Source organism: Gavia stellata, chromosome 19 (assembly GCF_030936135.1).
Source record: "Gavia stellata isolate bGavSte3 chromosome 19, bGavSte3.hap2, whole genome shotgun sequence".
NCBI lineage: Eukaryota > Metazoa > Chordata > Aves > Gaviiformes > Gaviidae > Gavia > Gavia stellata.
The window spans coordinates 3,182,101-3,205,819 of record NC_082612.1 but is presented as its reverse complement, the minus strand read 5'-3'; the positions used below and the strand labels follow the sequence as shown (position 1 = coordinate 3,205,819).

Below are 23,719 nucleotides of genomic sequence, written 5' to 3'. Positions count from 1 at the left end.
GTGTGATGATATTGTTCCAGCCACCACTATTTTCCTCAGATGTTATATATTTTTAAGAGACTTACTGAAGGAATTTGAAATATAAGCCAGGAATCCTATTACTGTCAGCCCAGACCAGCAATTTCTTCCCCCAGAATTGAAGACAGAGTAAACAGGAAACACATGCTCATATTCCCAAATGCTTTTCTCTACCAGAAACTCCGCAACTATAAATAGGACTAAGTGGATTTAGCTTCCTGCATACCTGAATTTCATCCCTCATGAACTGGTGATGGGTGTCTCTGCGTTGTTTGATTCCCATACCGGCATGGTATGCACCACAGGCCACATTGAGTTTAATCAACTCAGACACAACCTGTTCAGTGGCCTTCCTCGAAGGGCAGTAGATGATAGTGGGGCCTTCGAATTCATATGTAGAACTGCTAGAAATAATAGCAACATGTCAAGACACGGAAGAGAAGAAGCCACCCTTCTGCAAAAAGTCCAACTGAACCTAGCTGAAAAGGCAATGTAGCTTTTCCAACTGTTCAGCTTCTTGGGGATTTAGAAACTGAAACAGATCTTTACTGGTCCACTCATGCCCAAATTGTCTGTCCTTTGGAAAAATGGACTGGGAAGTCATTTGGTGCTCTTCAGTTTATTTTGCAAGACACATAAGATTTTGGTCTCTGTAGAAGCAGCAGGATAAGGCCTCCCAAGTTCCTTAAAGTCAACAGGAAATATGCTTTTACAGCTGTCACTTGAAAGGTCTACATTTACGTAACAAGGTGCAAATGAGTGATGAGAAATTCCTTTATGCTGCTGTAGAGGCAGGCGTTGTAGTTTGCAACAAGGAGGAGGACCAGGGCCAGAATGGGTGCACCACTGTGTCTGCTAACAGAAGAGGACTACAATTCTTCTGCTCAGGTTAGCTTTATTAAAAGAATAATCCTACCACAGATTTATAACGGACTCACATTTTGTACAGTACTGTTTGGAAAGTTAGCCACCAGCCACTCCATCATAATCATTCAAATTGCTGCACTATCAGCAGGTCCTCTGAGGATCAAATGAACCTAAAGATCCTTAAGTTAGCAACATGCAAAAAGTGAGAGTCCATCGCGCCTTGCCTCAAAAGCCTTTTTTTAATTTGGGACACGCAACACAATAAGTGACTAGCATGGTATCTGAGCCAAGCTACAGCGAAGGCCCAGGCTCCTCCTCACCAAATCAGTTTAAGACTGCTACCAATTCTTAGTACACACTACCAAAACACTTAAGTACATCTGAGGGATCATCAAAAACAGGCTTAAATCCTTACCTTCCTTTCCTAATAAGGAACTGCTTTAAATCCCTAATGATGTTTCCACTTTGTCGTCCAACTTCTAAGTACAGGTTAGGTCTGTCGAAACTAGTACACATGACCTGGGGATTCTTCAGGTTCAGACAATTCACTATGTCTTCTCTAATCAATGGACTTGCAGTTGCAGTTAAAGCCACAATGGGAACCTGCAACGAGAAGTAGAAGAAAAAGTCTGAGAGCTCTCACTGAGAATTTTTTAACCAAAAAAAATAATCACAAGTCAAAACTGAAATAGCATGTAAACAGGCACTTAAATCTGTTTATGATGACTGGATCAGCTCAGCTATTTGAAAAATATAGCTAATACTTAGCTTCTAGAGCTTTGGTCTACACTGTTCAGAGTAGACAGGGACAGAACACTGTTGAAATATAAGGGTTTAGTCTCAATGTGCTCTTTCTTTAGTTACACCTTCAACAAGTCTACAGTAATTTTCTGATGTGGTTGGCTAAATTTAGGGAACACCAGACGAAACTTCCAAGAGAAGCACGTAAAGTTCAGGTCTAAATTTTTGACCTTACACGATAAATGCTTGATGAGTGTCTAGCAATCACAGTTGCTTGCTCTTGCAAGCCACTCAGCCAACCAGTTTAAAAAAATACCTCAATATTAAACCAGAAGCTTAGGGACATCATCTTCTACAGCACAAGGATCCAACTAAGTAATTGAACTTTCAGAAGTTTCTGGTAGCCCAGGATCAGAATATCCTTTATTTAAGCATTTGAAAAAACCCACAACGTTCAATCACTGACAGGGACTGCATAAACTCCAAAACAACACAGTAAGTACACCCAGAGAGCAACATCAGAAGACTGATGGTTCAAACTATCATATAAAATGAGATAGTACCCTTGTCTGACATTGGAAATCAAACATTTCAAAACCTCACCGATGGCAGCGCCTTCTTTAATGAGCCTAAACTTCTAAAGCAATTTCGGAAGTCATGGCCCCACTCAGAAATGCAATGAGCTTCATCAACAGCTATGAGGGTAATACCTGGTGGGCACAAAACCAGAGCACGGACACATTAACAAGACAAACCAACATGGGAAGTGGCAAAATACAAACACCCCATTCTGCTCAGTTACAAGCTTTCCTGAGAAGGCAGCAGCAGTCTCCTTAATTTTTTGTTTCCAGAATGCCTTCTGCTGTACCAACTCCCCAAGCCCATTCTTATATGGCCTCTTCTGTAAAAAAGGCCCAAGAGCTTCTACGGACTACCACCACCACCTCTGCTCCCTTCTCTAAGCTCCAGATCTCCAATGTCCCACACAACAGGTCAAAATATCTTGAGCTACCTCTGACAGGACCTTTTCCCACCCTCTGCTGCTCAGACTTTCTTAATAATAATCAGCATTTGTGACTACAGATGTCATTAGGTTTTTCTGGATTGTAAAACAAAGCCCAAGTGTCAGGTCTGCACTGAAGAGATAAGTTAAAGTCCAGAATAATATGAGGCAAGAGGGGTTAGAGATACCCCCAGAAAATCACCTTACATTTTCCAAATCAGAAAAACCCCTCGAGTACAGATAACCCATTCTAATCCACACGTTCAAAGCACACCAGTGTCAGAGAGGCCAAGTATACAGTTTCTTGGGACTCCAGAAATTCAAATGGCTCGTCTTCTCCCTAGATAGTCCTCCCTGCCTACAGCACTAGAAACTCAGTTCCTTAGTCAAAAAAATTCTTAGAGTTTACGTGCCTTGAATTTACCCTACTATGAGATAAGCATCAGCTGCATCATCTTTGATGAAAAGAGAATTTAAGATGCACTATAGCTTTTCAAAACACAATTTCATTGTTACACTGTAAGAAATACCAGAGATACTAGAATACTTAAAAGGTTAAAACATTTAGGGATATACATTTCACTTCCTGTGATTTAAGATCAGTGGTTTAGCACCTCTGTTCACCGTAACTTTTCCAACGTTCCCATGCCAAGACCATGCTAAAGACACTACTCACATATGATCTTTTTTTCATCAACGACAGGATCTCCTGACACCATTTATTGGCCGTCACTACACTAGCCTCTGAGCTCACTAGTGGTAAGGAACTGGTGAAAAATGTTCAAGCATTAAGAAAGTTTAAACATAATTATGAATTTAAGCTGCCTGCCAACTCACCCACAACCTTATCCCCCACTTACCAATAGTTTGGTCAAGATCCTGAAGTAACTCTAAGTTCCCCAAACAGAACTCTGGAGTCATATATATGACTCTGTATTGACCCCTGAAACATCAAGAAAATACACTGTCACAGGAAGAAAAGCCCCGGACAACTCAACCAAGTGAAACAAAACTGTGATCGTCTATGATGATGTGAATGAAAACAAGTACAGGCTTCTGAATAGGGAACAAGAGGAAGCAAGTCAAGACTGTAGAAAGCAGTCCAGAACAGTAGGAAAGCAATGGAGGACACTGCGTTACAAGAAAAGGAAAAAGAGCAGAGAGATTTAGTAGCCTTTAGAACAAGGAGGGACTGTTGTGATGACTTGGTGACAAATTCAGGTCTAAAACCTGTGTAAAATCCTGTATAAGTCACAACATAAAGCTGAGTCAACAAGCCCCACCTCCCTAGCCAGAAGGCACAAGACGGTGGCTATAGCCTCCCATATGCTCAGCCTGGGAGAATACAAGCACAATCACTGACTGCCAGGTTCCAGGTCTGAGCCAGAATCACAAGTTTCAGCAATGACAGACCAGAAGGACATCCTACATCTCAAATACACCTACGTCAGAACCCACAGTCCCAGAAAGCTGAGCTAAGACTTACGCTTTAATGCATTCTTTGATGTTTTTTGACTGAGCCGAACCAAGCAAGCAAGCTGGAATCTCTGACATCCTGCAGAAATAAAACGCACAGTCATGAACAGATTTACTCTCAACACTTTCTGCCTTAGCTTTCAGCCTATGCCAGCATGTCTTAAAGGAAGTTTAAGCTGCGAGGTCAGATATGACCTTCTTCCAAGGACCTTTGTGGGAAAAGCCTTTTGAAAAAGCAAGAGCGGTCAGTGGCTATTCCTGCCACCCAAATGCTCTCCCACTTGCCTCCAGCTGTCCCCCACAACACACTCTATTAGCACAATAAGGAATCAGAGAAATAAAGGCCATTTTCCTTGCACAAGAGCTAAGTTTACAATAAAACATCCAAAACAAGAAGATATATTTTCTTTAGCTGTATGTTATGCAGTTCATTGCATTTGGATGTAAGCCTTACTAGCTTGCAATTTTTTGCCTTGCCTTTCAGTCTTTTGGGAGCTACTGGTGCTATACCTGCTAATTTTTCAATCAGGTGGCTGCTTTTTAATGACAGATTCAATAATTACGCTTACCAGCTCAGCCACTTCAGATTTGCCCTCTTTCAGGACCCCGCAACCCCTGTCCTCCCAACTTGGCCATCCACTGCATTTCATTACAGCCCTTCGTTTCAAAAGCTTCTCCCCCTTCATTCCTCTGTGTTTCAGTACTGGGCAGAACTGCACCCAGACTGACAGACAAATTACTGAATTGCATCAGGTTGCAGAAATTCCGTCTCCTCAGTCTTCAAAATGAATGACCCACTGAGAAGGTAGTGAGTAAACCCTTTCCACTGAGGAAAACAGTATAAAAGCCAAAGAAGCAGCTGAATACATATAGACACCCTGCTGATTAATAGTCAGACTAGGAGCTGGCTATAGAGCCAGCTTAGGCTGTCCAGCCATTCATCTGCACACAGTTATGATGTGCAGCAGGAAATAGCACATATAATTGATGATCCTTACTTCAAAAAAATCTTCATATCCCCTCTTTCACAAAAGACCTGTTCTTCCTAAGTTGGGCAAGTCAGGAATGAACTAGACAACTCAGCACGATTCTCACAGCTTAAATGAAAAAATGTCATAAGTGAGTAACTGCTGTAACATAAAGCAAGTACACATAGAGAAAGCATTATCAGGTATTAAAATCAAAGAGATATCTTGACAACACCTCTAACTGCTCGTCTAAGAGCAACTCAGTGCCACCCACTAGTTTCCCCATGAGACCTTTCAATAAGTGAAGAGGCCAGGTGTTCGGAGACCTACTACACTGTCCGTCTTAAAGGTCTGTGCCGTAACTTTGATCTGAATGGCCTACAGCTTCCAGCTCTATGTCATTCAGATGTTACTTCTCAGATCCAAAGCAAGCCCTACCAAACTTCGTCTTAACTCTCACAGGCTGAAACAGCATGTGAGGCTCCTCCATCACTTCACTCTGCACAAAAAGGGCCTGTGAATCCAGAAATACTTGAGAAAGATCCACCTTCAGGTAACACCCACTAGCATAGATCCTTTGCAAATTCAGCCTACAGCTCATATAATTGGCAAATCCAGGGATCTTGAGACTATTTACACAGTTTGCATGCATTCCTTGAGAAACATATGCTTTACAGCTGACACACAAACAGCTTGCTGTATGAAGCTGCAACCTTAAACACCAAGAAATGCCACAAGCAGAACCCGTGGGTTTCTACAGGCAATACAGCAGCAGCTTGTTACTACTTGCACTACTTACGTCAGCTGCAGCACCTGGTCCTCCATCAAGGAGATAAGAGGACAGATGACAATTCCTGTACATCCAGTGTAAACAGGAGGAAACTGGTAGCACAAGCTTTTTCCATAGCCTTAAAGAAAAAAGGCAGAATTGAAACATCGTGCTTCCTATACAGCTATAAGACAATTCTGTTAAGCCCTATAAAAATTGATGTTTGTTCTGCTAGTAGAGGAACAAAGATGCAAAATAAATACGGGCAACATCCACTCGATACCCCTCTCTACACCAAGGGCAGTGACAAAGGCTAGGACAGAAAAACAAGTAGCCAGCATAGCTGGCTCAGACTTACACCATCTCAATCAGGGCACCCTCCTCATATGAGCCACATGGGCAGTCTCCAAGTTTGAGTCCTACTCTCCCCAAAAAGGAAACGATTTTTCACTGCTTTTTAAGATGTAAAAGTAACTTACCAGTTGCCATGACAACAAGATTATCTCTTCTGTCTTCTAAAACAGAATTGATCACTTTCCACTGGACCCTTTAAATTAAACAAAGGGGAATATTTTATTTTTGCCACCACATGTAACATGTAAATTTAGTGAAACTGCATATCGATCAGAAAACAAGCCAAGTCTCCCATACATTAATACCTGATCCACAAACACTGAAAACTACAGTCATCTTCAAGGCAAGAGATTCTAAACAAGACCTTTATTTTGCCAAACAGTTTTCATCCTTTTGTGGTCCCGCAAGTGCACGTAACTGTAGTCAATTAAAAATCCCCCACCCCCATTTCCACAAGCTTATCAAATACTTCAATTGAGTAAAACAGCTTCTCCCCCAAGTGTTGCTCTTGGGCCGTGTTTTGCACGGAAAGCATTCCACCACCACTTATCCGGGAAGATTTCATCCCATTCCCATTGAATTCATGAACTTTAACAGCAATGCTCAAGTACCTAAGCACATACTGCATTGAGATTATGCCACACTAGACAGACAGCCTGTCCCTCCTTAATTAGGGCCACATAACAAAGGGTAACCAGACTAAGAAAGTTTATCATACAGAGAATAACATTTGCACAGTTTGTTGCTCGCTGTTTAACACACCTGAAACAGACCTGATATGATAAAGCTTCAATCAAAGGAGGTATGCCATCAGAAGAGTCCAGAAACTGATCCTCTACTGTGATATTACAGTATTGTAGTTAACACTCCATAAGATTTATTTTGACATCTTGTTGTGGCAAAGGATGCTTTTTTCCCCCTAGGGATTTTGCACAGGTCCTAGTTTGTTAGCGGTTTTTGAAGTAGTAATACAAAATCATCTGAGTTGAAAGAAGGGAAAGAAAATGAACCCTAGAGCGTACATTTTAACAGAAAATATACTTACGGTTTAAAAGAAGAATGCCCAAAATACGTCTTCAGACATGTGATGTGGCTTTCACTAGGTACTGGCAGCAATGGATCTTTAATGGGAGAAAGGAAAAAACCTCAACTGTGATTAAAATTTAAAAAGACAAAGCACTATCTTGATAAACAGTCTGCTTGCGGTTAGTGATGCCCAGGGCCTAGGATTTGAGCAACTCCAGTGAGAAGAGAGACATCAAACTCTAAAGTCATTTACCAGCTAGAACAAAAGATTAAAAAAAGCAAACAGGCTCCTCAGAGACCCTGCATGAGGAGAACATATGGCTTGATTAACAAGATAAAGCAATAGGTATTGTAATGCATAGCTGCATTATTCAACACAGATGAGGTACTAGAGATGCTTTACTAGGCATGCCTTTGAAGACCCTACTGAAGTTACACTAATCAATACCCAACGCTGCAAGTTGCTAACAAAGTCAAGGTCCAAAAATGACATACAAGGGGATTCTGATCTTACTGCGAACGCTGAACAAACATACTCAAGAATCTCTGTTGAAATTTATAATTAACATTCAGCAGTAGAAAGCATGATATTTCCACCTAGTTCTTGTCTGTTGGGCAAGCACACATTCTCTGTAACAGCCTGTCTGGCTATTGTTTAGAGAGATGAACCGAACAAAGAAACGATTAACTCATCTGTCCCCATCTAGCAGCCTACGCTCTACTTGGAAGAAGCAAGCGGCTTTTCTCCTGTCTCATGCTGTTACTTTCAGTGTCGAGGTCCACAGCCTAACTTACACAACCAGGGAAGGAAGCTTTCACACAGTGACAGTCCAGACAAGCCACTTCACATTTCAGCCTCTTTCCCCCATTTGATTTGTCTCCACAGGACCAGCTCCAGAGCATTAGGTCAAGATCACCCCCAAGCCAGAATTTCCTAAGAATCCCACCCCAAAGCAGGAATGGTGGGACAACAGAACAAAAGCAGGTAGGGGAGGTGCCACCTTCCCCTCTGCTGCATTCCCAATAGGTACCATCCATTCTGCACGACCTCCACATCGCCACAGCAGTTCAACTCCCATTAAGCATACATAACATCTACCAATCATGACAGAAGTCAACATGTGTTGCCAAGGACACCTTTAAATTTTGATTTTCACACACAGACAATTCCTCCTTTCGAAACCCAGATGAGCTCTAACTTTCTGCTTTAGGAAACCAGGCACAAAATGTTACTGTGCTTCCATATCTGCTTCTATGGACAGTAGATCTTATTTAATCGTGCACTATATTTTAAAACATACCCAAACATTCCTCCTCTTCTTCTACAACGCCTTCATCTTCATCACCATCTAGTGCCATGTTCAATTCCATTTCAGGAGTTTTCCTGGCTTTATCGCCCTCTCTTTCCACTGAAACTCCTTCAGAATCGTCTACATCTTCTAAAGACTGAGAAATAAGAAGCAAAATTTATTTTGAAGCATGAAAGGGTAGATAAAATGCATGTCTGAGGTAAAATGATACAGGGATCCATGAGTTTTAATCTACTTAGGCCATAACTTAGATATATTGGCTCACAGCACAAAGAAAAGCACAGTGATCAAAATACTTTGTTGGTAGCAGTCAAATTCCAAGAGCCGTGTCCTGGGTACCATTACAACATCTTTTGTTTCTTTTTTGCATAAAGGTCTTCTAAGTTTCAAAGACATGAAAATCTGTTACTTTAGGAAACAAATGGTTGGGGTTTTTCTTTGGCTTTCAACTAGATGAAGGCACTGGGAAGTGACTTAGGATGCTAGTCATCAGAAACAGAAAGGATGGGATCCCAGTGTCTGTTCCACTCACTGTTTCCAAAACATGATACTCAAAGGAACACCAACTAAACCCCTTCTACTCAGACTAGCTTTTTTCACCAAAATTGCATTTATAGAAGATGGACAGGCAGCACTGAGAACCATCCAGAAGAGACCTGGTCCTTCCCTAGAAGAAAAATCAACTTTTTTCCCCAGACCTTTCAGTCTTGCTTCCTACTTAGCTGCAAAGCAACACGCTTAACCTTCACACATGTACAAGCAAACAAACACTTATGATTGCTCTGGTGGACATGTTCAGTCACTTGACTTAAAATACATACACCATTCTCTGGGCGATCAGGAAAAAAACGGGTCAAGTAAAAGAAGACTCAACATCTATATCTTCTTTTCAGAAAATAAGTTATACCAGTAAAGACACTTTAAGAGAGGCCTGCATAACATGGCTACAAAGCAAGCCGACCTACAGACCAGGTTAGGAGCATCGGCAGCGCACAAACCGCCCCCATCAGCCCAACCCCTTGGACAAGGGTTTGAATGCACAGCACTTGGAGCAGATCCATTTACGAATGATTATCTACACAAATGCAATAAGTGGGTGGATCAAGTCCAAGCTGGTATAGTAACGATGCAGCAGGATGCAAGCGATATTTAAGTCTAACAGTAGTAAACTCAATTCTTCAGGTATCCACACATACATCTGTCTTCTGCCCCCCTTCCATAAGCAACACCGTTTTGCTTCATATTCTCGCCCATCAACTACACTCCAGTGTGACCCAAAAGCATCATCATTACAAAAACTTAAAAACCAAAACCCTGAGGCACTCACTTTAAGCATCTCCATTTCCAGTTCTTCATCACTTTCAATGTCACAGGAAATATTTTGTTCATTGTCTGTGAAGCAGGCCTCCTAATAAGAAAATAATTATCAGCAGTTATTTCCATCTACCCAGAAACTTTCAACCTCCTGTACATACTATAAAACTTCTCTGTATGCTTTTACTTTCTACCAAAATAATTAAGCTCAACATTCAGCTCTGAAGCCTGCCCACTAAAAGAGTCTGAAAGAAATTTTAGAACATAATAAGGGCTTGTAGTAAAAGACAAAACCAGAATCATCACCAGATGTGTTAAACACTTGGAACAGAAGGAAATTATAAGCTGATTTAAGAGGCATCAATCCGCATTCAGCCGTCACTGGAAGGACTGCTATTTACAGATACATTAGGAAAACATCTGCTTTTTCTTCATGACCAAGTTGGAGATGCTTGAGTGCAGAACTCTTCCCATACCACAAGAAATTCTTTGATTAACATAATAGCAACTGAAAGAGGAAAACTAATCAGATTATCTAGAGCTTCTGTATCCAGTACTAATCCTTCCAACCACATGACTGAAGAGCGGCTCAGTGCTTGACTACCTCCACGAATATTTTCCAGATTCTGAGCCCTTCTTCCAGCCCACCTTAATATTCTCTCAGGAACAGAACTTGTAAAAAACTTGGGGAAATGAAGGATAAGATCACTTCCTCTGCTGAACATCCATGATCAATGAAGGCTTTTCTCATTACCTCAGGCACAGCTTTGTTGACCAATTCTTTCACAGCCTGACGTTCCAACATCTGAAGATCTTGCTCAGTAATGTCTAGTGACATGAAGTCATCACTGTCTGCTTTGTCCTTAGCGCTGGCTGCTACAGGCTCATCTTCCACAACAGCATTACCTCTCTCTGCCTCTTCATTACCATCTCCCTCCCGGAGGCCAGCTAGTGTTGCATCAGAGCAGATGTTGAAGTCACCTTCAAGTTGTTTAGCAAATTCAGGCATTTCAACTCTTCGTGCTTCAACATTTGCTGACTCTGCTTCAAGATTCGTTGGAGCTGCGCCACAGCTCTTCTCCAGTACAGGAAGGGAACCTGAACCAAACAGTGTGCTTCTTAAGGCATTTACTTTCTCTGTTATATCAGCTAGTATTTCTGCAGCCCTAAAAGGGTGAAACAAGAAAATTAAACCAAAATGATAAACACAGTTACTACATACATCTCAGCCACAAGCAGAACTGAGGATTCTGAAGTAGTCTGTTTCTCCAGATAAGAGTTTGTCCAAAACTTCACATATAAAGGCTCATGACTCACACGCAATTGCCATTCCACTTCTGTGAGAAGGAAGTTTAATTTCCTTACACTGAAGGAAACCTATAAAGACTCTCTAAAAACACTGTTTGTAGTATTGCCCCCACACTCATATCAAGTCTCCAGACTTATTAGTTAGTCAGGCGAGAGTCCCAAGTACAAAATAAGGTCTTGCTGTGCATTTCAGCAAGAAGAAAACATACTCAGCAGAAGTTGAGTGTCAAACCCGTTGCAATTAGATCAGTGAAAGCCTATGTTCCTTTGTATAAAGACAATATTTGCCCATCGAGCATACAGTGCTTTTTCTTGGAAAAGGACGCACAAGTAACAGACACGGCTGTTAACACACACACGTATTTCGTTGCGTGGGACCTCAGGGATCAAGAACAAAACACTGATCTTACAGGTAGAGACAGGCTGGCAAGAATCTAACCTCGGCAAATTTTCAAGTTGTCCAGAAGAGTCAGGGATGCGATAAGCCAGGTCCATCATCTCTTCAGCTAGTGAAGTCAAGCGCTCCTTTACACCCCTTGGCAACATGTCATCTGTAAGAAGTGCCAGCAGAGTTATTTCACAATAATTGAGATCTAACATCTATATGCAGACAGTTCCATTCAAGTAACTGCATTTCTACAGGATGTACAGCTGATAAGGTGGCCTTTTCCAGTGCTTCAAAATCAAGTACATAGATTCAGGCCAAGCTTCATGTATTTCAGCACTGCATCTCTTCCAGTGGTCCATTACACATGCTCAGGGAAAAAAGATACAGAACAGGACCATTACCAAGTGATCCTTCCCTACTATATGCTCAAGATTCCAGGAAAGAGCTGCTAACACAGATCTGCTGACTAAACCAAAGCCAAAAATTGCACCTCATATTAAGGTGATAGTACTGCCACTTCTGTCTTTTACAGAAAAGTGAAATTCCACCACTACAAAAAGGAAACAAACTTCCCCCCACCCTTTTTTCCAACCATAAGCTACATACAGTACTCACCTTCCCTTATCAAGCATGGAACTGAAGATTTTAGAACCACTTTTCTAATCCAGTAAGTAATGCTAAGCCACTCTAAAAAAATTTGGGTCTTATTTATATGCCTCAAGAAAAGCATTACTTCATAACACGTATTTTTTTGTGGTCTTATTTCTTCTTAACCTAGATTTTTGTCCCTGCATCAAAAGAATTGAAATTAACTCACTGAAGTGTTTCCATAAACAAACTGGAATGACAGCGGGAATTCTTACTATCTCTGTATACAGCAGAAACAAAAAACATACCAAGACTGCATTCCTACATCACTATGGGTAATAGCTACGCAGTATGATAAGCCAGGTCACCTATAAGTCTTTACAGTCTGCTCTCTCTGGAAGTGATCTCTAATCACCAAGAAGCCAGGCAATCCTGACACAAAGATACTATGAAAAAACCTGTTGGGAAATAGAACATTCACTCATACATTGAATAACTTCCTTATCCTCGAACATATGATTTACCTCTTACAGAAAATAATTTCCGGTCACTGTTATTCATATTTTTCAGTTTTTGGTAAGTGATGAAGCCAGCCTGCAAAAGAAAAGGAAAAAATTATTACTCAGTACTCCGCAGAGAGACAACATCTTAAGAGACTAAACAAAAACCCAAGGATTAATTCAGCAAACCACAGCATGAATACATTGGGCACATCAAGTTCTGAGTTGTTGACCCATGCCGTACAACAGTCAATGGTCTACCTTACTGCACTGCTCATCACAACCAGATTACATTTTATGAAATGCTTCACCTAAGGCAGAATCCTGATTTGGGGTCCACATTGTAGTGGATACTCTTATATAGACTCCAGCTTGGTTATCTTAGAAAGTTAACTGCAAATAGACAGCTTCAAGTACTCCACTCCCAGTCTCACCATCTGCTCCACCTTATTCAGATTTTATGTAGTGCTCCAAGAGAATAGCTATGAACCTACTAAGATAGATTCTGTGTGCTTGATATTTCCCTTGATATGAATAATAAGTTCTAACAGAAAAATGCAGCCTAAAGCCAGGAATGCGCTAATTAGGCTACACATGTTAACCAGAGCATCTTAAAGAGGAAAGAGAAAGAAACAAGTTACTCCCTCGTGTTTTCCTGTGTGGCTCCAAAAGGCAGACCAAGAGCACAGCGAGAAAGAGGCATTGCCTGGAAAAAAGCTGGCTACACCAGGCACCAAAAATAGAGCTCCTTTCCTTACTGGTTTGGGTCTTTGCAGGTGCTAAACCCTCCACATTCAAACATCTATCTAAACTGGAAAATACACAGTGTTTCCCGAGTCAGAGAAGGAAACAGAGACCGTTGTGGCACTTGCCTTCCTCTGTCTGATCTCATCACAGAAATAAAAGCCTGAGGGGTTTTTATTTTGCTGCCATAAAGACCAGTTTTCTCCCAGGAAACAGGCAGCATCCAGCAGCATATCGCTAAATCCTTTCACAGAACTGCAGGAAAACTACACTCTTTTCCAAATGGTGAAAAAGCAGAGACTTCTACAGAGCTACAAAAATTTATATACAACTAAGTTACTCTTCTGGTAATCCATACTGTGGTTCTGCTGTATTAGCCACCAGAGAAGTTTGCACTTCCTCAAAGTTGCTTATTAATTTTATCTCACATACTATATCTAGCAGGATTTTGGTTCAAAAGCAGCTCAAGAAAGATGACCGAAAACCCCAGTAGAACACATATCCGAAAGCGCTAACAAGCTACACTGAATACCTGCAGACAAAGGAGCCAAAAACTAATTACCCACTCTTCACTTCCATAAGCAATTACTGCACTTAAATACACAGCAGCCATGTTATACCTCCGTGGGATAATCACGCTGCAAGAATTTAGACTTACTCCATACAGACAGATATAAAATTCACCTGATGGCTCCATCAAAACCTCACTTCCCTGAGGTGACAACCTCACCCTGAGGTAAGTACAAACGGACAGACACTTCTCAGGCACACACTTGTTGGTGCCCGCGTTACTTGCGAGTTCTGCTGTGCTCTGAACACACCAGGAGCTCTGCTTCGTAAATAGACCTCAATAGAAAGTCAAATCTTTCAACACCATGAAACATTAAGAGGTAAGGACCTCACAGGAGGTTCAAGGCTGCTGTGGAACAGGGTTTCTTTCTTCCATATACATGCAGCTTTCTACGCAACAAGTTCACCACAATATCCTCTTCAAGCAATCTCAGCAACATGACAGGTTACCGAGTCAGGTACAAGCCGTACCATCTTCAACAGAGAAGATATCATGAAGCTCTGGATGAACACTGAGGTTAAAAAACTTAACACAGGCAAGGAATTGGTCAGCAGCAAACTTGGTGTTGTTTCCACCTTTAAGCATCCCATATCCACAGTGGACCTCAGTCTTCCTACATTTGTTATGTTCCGTAGCAGAAAGGCATTAAAACCAGCAGCTAACAGCACATTAGAGAAAGAATTTATTGATACGGGTGGAATGGTAATCTCTTGTACGTACATAGGCATCTGTAGCTGCATACAATTTTTGCTCTTCATTGAGTGGAAACTCTTCCCAGTTACTACAGCGGACAGACTTATCCTTCAAAAGCTGCTTGCCAAAAAGGTGTTTCACCAGACCATTTAAACTCCATATCTCCTTACACTTCAGCTGAGGAAAGAAAAAAAACAGATAACTTGTTTAAAGGGGAGGCAATTGGACCTGGCAGAACATATTCTTAGAAGTGGCAAAGCATACTTAATCCCTCATTAGAAGCAAAGAGCTCTGGGTTAGTCAGAACAAACTAGTTTCTCAAAGCATTAACTGTTCTCCAGGCCTAATTCTGCTCTCATAATTTTAAAAGGCAGTTTGGCCATTCAAAAGCTGTACTTTCCTGCCCTGAAACTGTATTCTTAGGGGACATACCGACATTGTCAAGCTGGAAAGATGGCATTAGGACCAGATGAGTCCACGCAACGTGAGATGGTACTGTCACGCTACCAAAAATAGGAAATATCTGTACAACATAGTCTCCGGGTTGATAAAATAAAAGCATTAGTCTTAAACAGCAACCCCTCTCTCCTCCAGGATTTCTCTATTATTTGCCTTTCTAATTAGAAAAACTCAGTATCAAACACCAGGGACTTATTTAATATAGACACAGAAATATTGAAGTCTGCCTCTAAGTGTTTTGTCACCTTTTGCAAGTCCGAAATCAAGCACAAGCAGAGGAGTGCAGCTATAGACCACAGCGCAAGCAAAAGAGCACAGTTATAGACCACGCTAACCACTATTCAGTATGCTGGGAAGCAGTTCATCAGAAGTCTCTAGAAGTCACCCCACCACACTGCTGTTTTCAATTGCTTTTGTAATCGTACTTGTCAATCACGGCTGCTACACACTATTGTCTTAAGAGCCAGTTTGGGAAACTTTCCTTCAGACCCCAAGGATCCAGGACTCACAGGCACAGCCTTCTGCTATTCCAACTTGCAAAACGCACAGAACTGCCAAGCCTAACAGCAGCAGTGCAGCATTATCACCTCATCCCCTTAGATCTGGTATAAAAAGACCTACCAAGTGTTCATTTTAGGTTCCCCCAGCCCTCCCCCTCGCATTGTGCCATTATATATAATCCTACTCTTTGTTCTCAAGCTTCACTTCCAAGTTTATTTTTGGCTTGTTTTCTCTTTAGTAGAAGACTTCAAGCAGCTCTCAGATCACATTGCTCATCTTAATAAATCATCCCAGAGTTGGATGCTGGGATAAAAAAGGGTGCGTGTGAAATGAGTAAACTCCAAGTCTGAAAAGAAACAGCTCCTTCTATTGCTTGAGCCAACTTCCAACCCACTGGGAACTGAAACTTCAAGGTGGCTTATATGCAGAGCTCTGCCCCAAATGCTCATGATACATCACATTCCCCTCTCCCCCACTCTGATTTAATTACACAGGGTACGTAAAGCACAGAACAGAGAAAGGTTTAAAGTAGTATTACTTCTGGGCATAGACCTCTGTGCTCCACCAGGAAACTACAATTGTTGGTGTTATCCTACCAAACAAAAAAATATGCAGAGAAGGAAAGAGAAGTGCACAGCAAGACCAAGTATAGGTAAGGAAAAGCCTTGCATATGCAAAAAGACAGAAAAGCTTTAAGAGACACACTAGAAATAAGAATGGCAGGATGATTTGGAAGCTAACGAACATTTTCTTCTCTTCCCTAATAAGACAGCACAGATCTCCCTACATCAAATTATACCTAACCAAAATCCAACTAAACTGAAATTCAGGGTGCACCAAATGCAACACTATTCTAAACAATGGGCCCTCAGGCACTGGAAACTGCACCCACAGAAGAGCAGAGGCGACACCAACTTTAGAGTCGTGGAAATGAAGATATTTCTACAGCTCCAGATAATGTGGCAAACACCTCCACATGGAGGACTTGAAGGAAGACCTTGATACTTCCTTCCAGCACCAAGCATGCCACGGCAGGAGGGCTGCCTCCCTTCAAAGAGGCATCCATCCTTCACTGCCTCCGCAGCATTTCCCACATCTTATTTTAAAGGTTCAGTCACTGCTGGGACAAGTACACCATTGCCAGTAGAACCCTGACTTGACACAATCTGGCAATTTCCATCACTAAGAAGTAAAGAAAAAGCATCTGCAGCTGAATTAAGCAGCCATACCTTTGTAAATGCAAAAGGTGAACAGACCTGAAAGGGGACAAAAGTTCATTAAGAACTGACTCGCTGAAAGACAGTACTTAGTTCTGCAGACTTTCTTGAGAGTTGTTTTTAAACTTCTTTTAACTAAGTTACAATACATCTCTGCTTTATTCTACAGAATACTTGCTATCAGAATTGAAATCCTATGAAGACAAGGAAGCCTCCTTTTGTATAGCACAATAAAAAGATTCCCTCCCACAACAAAAAGGTTTTAAGTTTTACTTTCTCATTAGCAACGTCAGCCAGCTCCACAAAGCTCTTCAGTTTGATTTCAAAGTCACTCATCAGCTTCCATTGATCTCCCTCAATTCCTACGCCAACCTTTTTAATTGTTTCATCTTCGAGCAGTCTTTTGAGTCCCTTGGGAAAACCTAAAATAGATTAAGCCCAAACATGAGAAACTAAATACTGCAAGATGCCAGAAAGTCTAATGGAAATGCCAAAATCCTCGCACAAAGGCCATCCGCAAAAACCTGTGCTTTTAGAGGAAAAGCCCCCAAAGTTGCTCTGTTTATGTGACTGTTCATACTCTGGAATGACTGGAAACACCAGTTGGTTGTAATGTAGGATCTCCAGACAAGCAGGAATGAAATATTTGAAATATACAAGTTCATTCCACATCTGAAAACAAATCAAGTAAAAGAAGTTAAACCACCTTATTTCATTTATGTTACTGATCATTAAATCACATAAAAAGGCAACCTCTAACTGGAAAAGATATTTTAACTGTCAGAATTGGATGCTCATGAAACCAAAGGCAATATTATTTTACTATTTTCCACATTATTCCTTCCAGGTTTTGCTACTCCACATTCCCGGGAAACAGTTTAAACCATAAGCATAGGGAATCACCAGGAAAACAGATTCTGTGGAAGCATATTGAGTGCTAACGCTGGGCTGGTCCAACAATAGTATTTGGAAAACAGAATTCGCCAACCAGATTGTCCACCAAGCCCAAACAAGTCAGTCTTCTAAGTGAGAAAAAATATTGAAGGATGTACACAGATACTAAGTATTATATTTTGATTTATCCAAACTGATGGCACAGCAGTCCTGGATCAAAGGGTATTTTCATTTTTACAGGAATCAATAAGAGCATGCAGCTTTCATATCTATTTTTCTACAGGAGGGGACAGCTACAGTCACTTCATACTGGAACAAAGGCAGCCTTTTTCTCCCCTCTGTGTTTGTTTCCATTTGAAATTCAGAACATCTTATTTAAATACATACCTTCAGGAACACACAGCTGGATACCCTGAATTAGTCTCAAGTGTAATTTAGTACCTACAAACACGCAGTATTGCACAAATGCGTAGTACTCGGTATCTGGCTTGTTTCTGGTTTCAAATGTCACCTTTTCACTACTGTAATATGCATTGATATACTTCAACAACCACTTTGCATCGCTGATTTTATTTTACACACCAGTCTCCACGCTTTTATGGCTCCCGCTGACACACTATACAGACACTTTTGCAACTATAGCCACAATCGGCTGTGTTGTGGACTGTCAAGTCGCAGGTCCAATTCAAAACACTAGGAAATTACTGTTAATAGCCACAAAACTGGAGCAGCCTGGTGCTGTAAGATGCAGACTAAGTGCAACATTGCCAAAGCATCTCAGCCATAACACAACATGGAAAATCCTCTGTAGGAGATAAATACAGTTGAGCTGAATAATGGCATGCAACATACACAGCTGACTTACTGACCAAGGGATTTTCACCTAAGAATATCATCATTAAAACCTTTAAGAAAGGGAACTTCCCAGTAGAGGACTTCTGCTCCGTTTCCACCACCACATTTCTAGTAAAGTGACCATATGAACTAAAAAGGTCTAAGTCCAAGACTATACAGAGGCTACAATCTGAGGAATAGGCCACATGTTCTTAGATGTCTAAGGAAAAAAGAGTTAAAAAAAGGAAATTATCAAGAACCTTCCTGACAAATATATGTAATTTTTGTCCTTTATACACAGTCCAAGAACTCTCTACTCTCTTCCTACTGTAGAAGAAAGCTTGGGGTTTTTTTCTGCAAGGAAAAAACTCTAAGTCTTATCCAACTGGCTAATTCTGCCAACATCTACATTTCTGTAGACCAAATTTATTCTGCAAAATAAGCAGAAATTGGCTGTGGTTCCTTCAAAAAAGGTTGACATCTCACTCAGTTCAAAGTGCATCTCCCATTGGCAAGAACAGAAATTTGAGGAAATTATTCGGGAAGAAACAGCATCTTCTGCTTTAACAGACAGTAGCCCACATGGAACTGTACTCAGCGTCACACAAACATCTTCACTTTCAGAATCAAAAGTATTTCAGCTCTTTATGACTCTTCTTGCCTTAGCTTCCTTTCCTCAAATCATCTTCTTTTGTGCACTTGTACCTTTCTGCCTCCTGAATTGAATAGCCTCCAGCAATTAAATTTTCCACCCCATTTGCTATAAATGACAAAGGATTGAACACCAACATTAAAATTATCGCTATTATACCTCAGCATGCACACCCCAGGGAAATCAGAGACATCTCACAGGCACAGTTTCAATCTAACAGTCAAACCAAAGGTTATAAAATTGCAGCCTCCTCCCCTCATTCCTATTTTCCCTATTTAGAACCTTTTAGTCACATGCGTAATGAATTCAGACGCTGTCGAGCACACCCCCTTCTCTCCCCACAGCTGCATCACACCAGGTATCCAGTATTCTTTCTGAAAACCAGTGTCACAAAATGCAGGTATTAGGAACTAACAGCATGACAGCCATCATTTTTGAGTGTTTTTCTTATTGGAGCCAAATTAAAAAGAAACACAGCCTGCTAAATTTCGGTTCGTTGTTTATTTTGGCACTAAACAAAGGTCATTACACGAGCAGGGAATTAAATGTTAAAAAATGAATTAAAATATTCTTCCCCAGAGAAAAAATAATCCTCAAGTAAGATTCTTTTGCCCTGTTCAGAACCTAACACGCTGTATGCCAGCAGACAGGGCAAGACTTGGGCTAAGACCCCCTAGGCAATACTCAAAGAATAAATCCCTTTACTATAGGCAGGAAAGGGGACAAGGATTTTTCACTACCCAACATATTGCAAAACATTGACTGTTGCTCAAGGCTTAAGTTCAAACTTCATGACACGAAACAGGGGGCAACTCATGCCCTAACTAATAAGAAGAGAGGAAGTACAGTACCTGACATTGAAGAGACATGAAACAAATAACACTTCTCCTCAGTTACACATATCTGGATTACAGCTATTTTCGCCATTTTTCCTGGAGTATATGATGGTGGCCATTCAATATCAAATCCAACAGCAGCCCCATCTGATAAACTCTGCCTGAAAAGAAATGGATATTCTTCACATTTAACTCTTCTTCTAGCAGTATTCAAAATACCAGGCTTAAGTCATCTTACATAAAGATCATTTCAGATAATCACAGCCAGTGCAGCTTTCTTCTCTCATGTACAGGACACAGAAACCATTTTAAAAACAAGACCATAAGGAGGTGAAATTTCTGCTGGTCCCAAAGCTGCAAGAAACCCTTCAAAGCTTAGCCGATCTTACTGCATGCAAACAGTAGTATAGCAAGCCTCACGAAACAGCCAGATACAAAAGGTGATGGAAGGGTCGATTTTTCCCTTGAAAGCTTGCTCTTTACCTATCCAACTGCACCGAAAGTTTTGTATAGAATTTTTTCCCCAGTAATATGAGCATATGCAGAAATGGGGAAAAAAGAAAATCAATTTGCATCATGAATTTACTACCTTTTCTTCAAACATACAGCCCCCAATTATGAATTAACACATAGGCTTGATTTCTTACAGCTCTTACTTCCCCATGAAATCACTGAAGTTCATGCAATCATCCATACTGCGAAAGGCAAAGAATCTGTGTTACAGCCTTTACTGCTTCTGCTTAAAAGGACTGCAAGGTTCGGCAATGGCATCTCCCATAAAAAGACCAAATGGGAAACTTAACTGCGTAGCACAACGGAAAAAGGTATTTTGAAAGTGACAGTCACTGTAGACTAACAAGGGACCCCTCTCACAGAGATAACTCACCATAATGAGGAATAGGTTCAGTTTGTGCTTGCAACCAGTCAGACACACTTGCCACACATAACAAAACAGCCAACACAACCAGATGTCTGCTCTGGCTGATCTGTTGACCTCTGGACACATCAAATGCACAATCAGCCAGAAGGAGGCAGAGATAAGAGCCAAGTCCTTTTCAGAAAGGAAAAAGCACTCAAAGAAAAAACAGACTAAGACCTATTACCTGATATCTTCTGAGAGAAGGGAGCAGTCACTGGCTTCGTAGCTGTAAATGACAGAGCCGCAGAACTCTAGGAATGGTAGCCCATCTTCCAAAACACTCCTCTGAACAGTACGCTTCTGTCAAACAACATTTGGAAGACTCTCGGTTACCGGCCGCAACTAACCTTGCCACAGAGTTGTATCAGCACTGCTGCATGCAAGTTTAATGATGTATCCCAGCAAGGCTGTCACCGGTCGTTACTGAAACCTCGCAGCAGAACCATGGTCTACACACAGGGCCAGTATCACTGGCAACTAACAATAGGGTGATAGCCCTCCCCTCATTAAAATGTGCCCTCACTTCTTTGCTTAACCCCAAGCACTCAGACTGAAATCATGCAGGCTGAGTTTTCACCTCAATTTAGTTTAGTTGGTTTCTTCCCACCAAAAAGATACAGTAGCTTTCCAAGAACAAGGTTAGAGAAAACATTCATTTTTGACAGTGTCAAAATGACCTCAAAACTACTTCAAATGCTGTAGCACTTGCACACCTCAAATTTAAGGAAAAAATATTGAAATATAGACAATAATTTCCTTAAGTCATTTTTCAAGTCATTCAAATCTAGTCAGGCTGAAATCCGCTGTCGCATCTCTATTTCGGCACAGCTGTACCGAAGAGCTCAGTTACCCATTTCCTTGGTCCCACACCTCAGCCAGCCCACTTCACCTAACCCTGCCAAATACGTGTCAGGGACTTCACAAAGGTCTAAGTAAACGCCATGGATGTAAAACTGTGTGCAATATTTAAGAGAACTGATATCCTCCATCAACTGATGAATACTGGTTTACAAATTGAAGCTTTATGTAACACTCCAGTTGGCATTTCTCCCCCCCTTTCAGAAGGGTTCTTACTCAAGTTATCAACCGATAAACTTACTTGAGCTGCAAAGCTTCTGATAACATCGACCTGCCTGAAAAACCTGCAGGTTGGTTAAAAATGTGCAAGTAAGCTACGACACCAGTAATAGCAAATATGTTTAAGTATCACACAATAACACTCAAAGAACAAAACTATCTTGTCAAAAGAGGCCACAAAATAGGTTTCAGTACACTTTCAGAAACAGTAAGTTGCCTGGAAGGGTGAGATTCTGAAACAAATGAAGATACTGCTGATTTCATGCTTGCACAACAAAACATTTCTTCCAGTTAATGAAGGGTGAAAGTTCAATCAAAACCCTTCCTCAAAGAGCTTGTTGAAGCAGGGTGCCACAGTACACAGGCTGTACTGCGGCAAATCAAAGTCAGGTTGATTTTAATTGAAGGTTTTTTTAATATCCATGCTACTAATTTCTTACCCCCGCTTTATAAAAGGAAAACTGCTGAACTGACTCTTCTGATTTTCTCTCATGAATTAGCTTTCTAACTGTTAAAGCAGTTTCAGATGTTATGGGGGGTCCCTTCTAGTGGGAAACTTTACACTGGAACCACTCACATATGGAGAAAAAACATCCAAAGACACATTATCTTTCCTGGAACACCAGAAATTGACATAATGTTGATGATCAATTAATTCTTCCAATACCTCTGAGCTGCAAAACCTTCTGAAGTACTGAAGATATGCAAATGCAGAAAGCCAGAGGGCCTTACCAGAACAAACACCCCTGTCAGGCTATAACTCAACATCATTGCATTTTGAGTTCTCAAATTACATAGATAAAAAATCCCCAGCTCTTGCTGGTGTACAGCCCATAATACTGGGTGAGCAGTGCATCAAAAGCTCCCTTATACTTGTGTGGTTTTGCCACCGAAATTCAAGATTATCAGAAAGACATTTCTACAGAGATAGTAGCAACAGCCTTGGGTCAGTACATGATATTTTAATTCAAAAAAGAGACTAACAAGCTAATTCAACCAGTAATAACACACAAGTACTAAATTTAATTACAGTTATAGCAGGAAAGAGCTGTAAACATTCACAACTCATAGAGGCACAGGTCTAACACAAAGCATGCAGTCCGACATTGGTTTGTTATGCAGCCCACAACCAACTGAATTACCCCCCATGTGACAACATACCTTTTTATCACCCAAAGTTCCCTCTTGGTCTTGTGTAAGCATCCACTGCGGATATTTACTCTGCAGACTAGTAGTTAGCAAATCCATTTTATTCATTTTTTTCAGATTTCTGTTAATTTTAGATAAAAAAACCCCAAAAATGAGAACAGTCAGTAGTTTGTATAGAGACAAGCTGTTACTACCATCAGGCCAGAACAAGGTTATGGAAGATGACTACCTTGAACTTAAAATGCTTTGTGCATGAGAACGGACATTCACAGAGCTGCCAGCATTAAATGGCGGAAGAGCTTTGGGCATTATATTCTTGTTCACATGTCAGTAAGAAAAACAAACTACCAGGAAACCTCTTAAAAATCCTTCTGGGAAACAAAGTTCAACCTAGTTTTCTGGAGATCAGTGACTCAGAAGAGTACAGCTGCTGCCACCTCCGGTCAACACAGCCCTCATAAATTAGACAAATTTATCTGGTAACAGCACAGGAACCTGTCACCTAGCTTAAAAGCAGTCAGTTGCTTTTGCTGACTAAAGTCA

General features: G+C 41.0%; 1 protein-coding gene across 1 annotated transcript in view; it reads right to left on the bottom strand.

Moving 5' to 3' along the window:
- The window catches only part of WRN (WRN RecQ like helicase), a 45,622-nt gene extending 22,332 nt beyond the window's left edge, over positions 1-23,290 (bottom strand). Inside the window, exons 1-18 of the mRNA XM_059826798.1 lie at positions 23,189-23,290; positions 21,135-21,250; positions 20,047-20,192; positions 17,089-17,237; positions 14,666-14,815; positions 12,655-12,724; positions 11,594-11,705; positions 10,601-11,012; positions 9,860-9,940; positions 8,524-8,668; positions 7,242-7,317; positions 6,322-6,389; positions 5,873-5,981; positions 4,116-4,184; positions 3,490-3,572; positions 2,230-2,336; positions 1,301-1,488; positions 245-422 (exon numbers count right to left, since the gene is read on the bottom strand). Of these exons, the coding sequence (XP_059682781.1) occupies positions 245-422; positions 1,301-1,488; positions 2,230-2,336; positions 3,490-3,572; positions 4,116-4,184; positions 5,873-5,981; positions 6,322-6,389; positions 7,242-7,317; positions 8,524-8,668; positions 9,860-9,940; positions 10,601-11,012; positions 11,594-11,705; positions 12,655-12,724; positions 14,666-14,815; positions 17,089-17,237; positions 20,047-20,192; positions 21,135-21,250; positions 23,189-23,284 (2,355 nt within the window). The 5' untranslated portion in view covers positions 23,285-23,290. The remainder of the gene's footprint in view (positions 1-244; positions 423-1,300; positions 1,489-2,229; positions 2,337-3,489; positions 3,573-4,115; positions 4,185-5,872; positions 5,982-6,321; positions 6,390-7,241; positions 7,318-8,523; positions 8,669-9,859; positions 9,941-10,600; positions 11,013-11,593; positions 11,706-12,654; positions 12,725-14,665; positions 14,816-17,088; positions 17,238-20,046; positions 20,193-21,134; positions 21,251-23,188) is intronic.
- Positions 23,291-23,719: the final 429 nt, after the last annotated feature.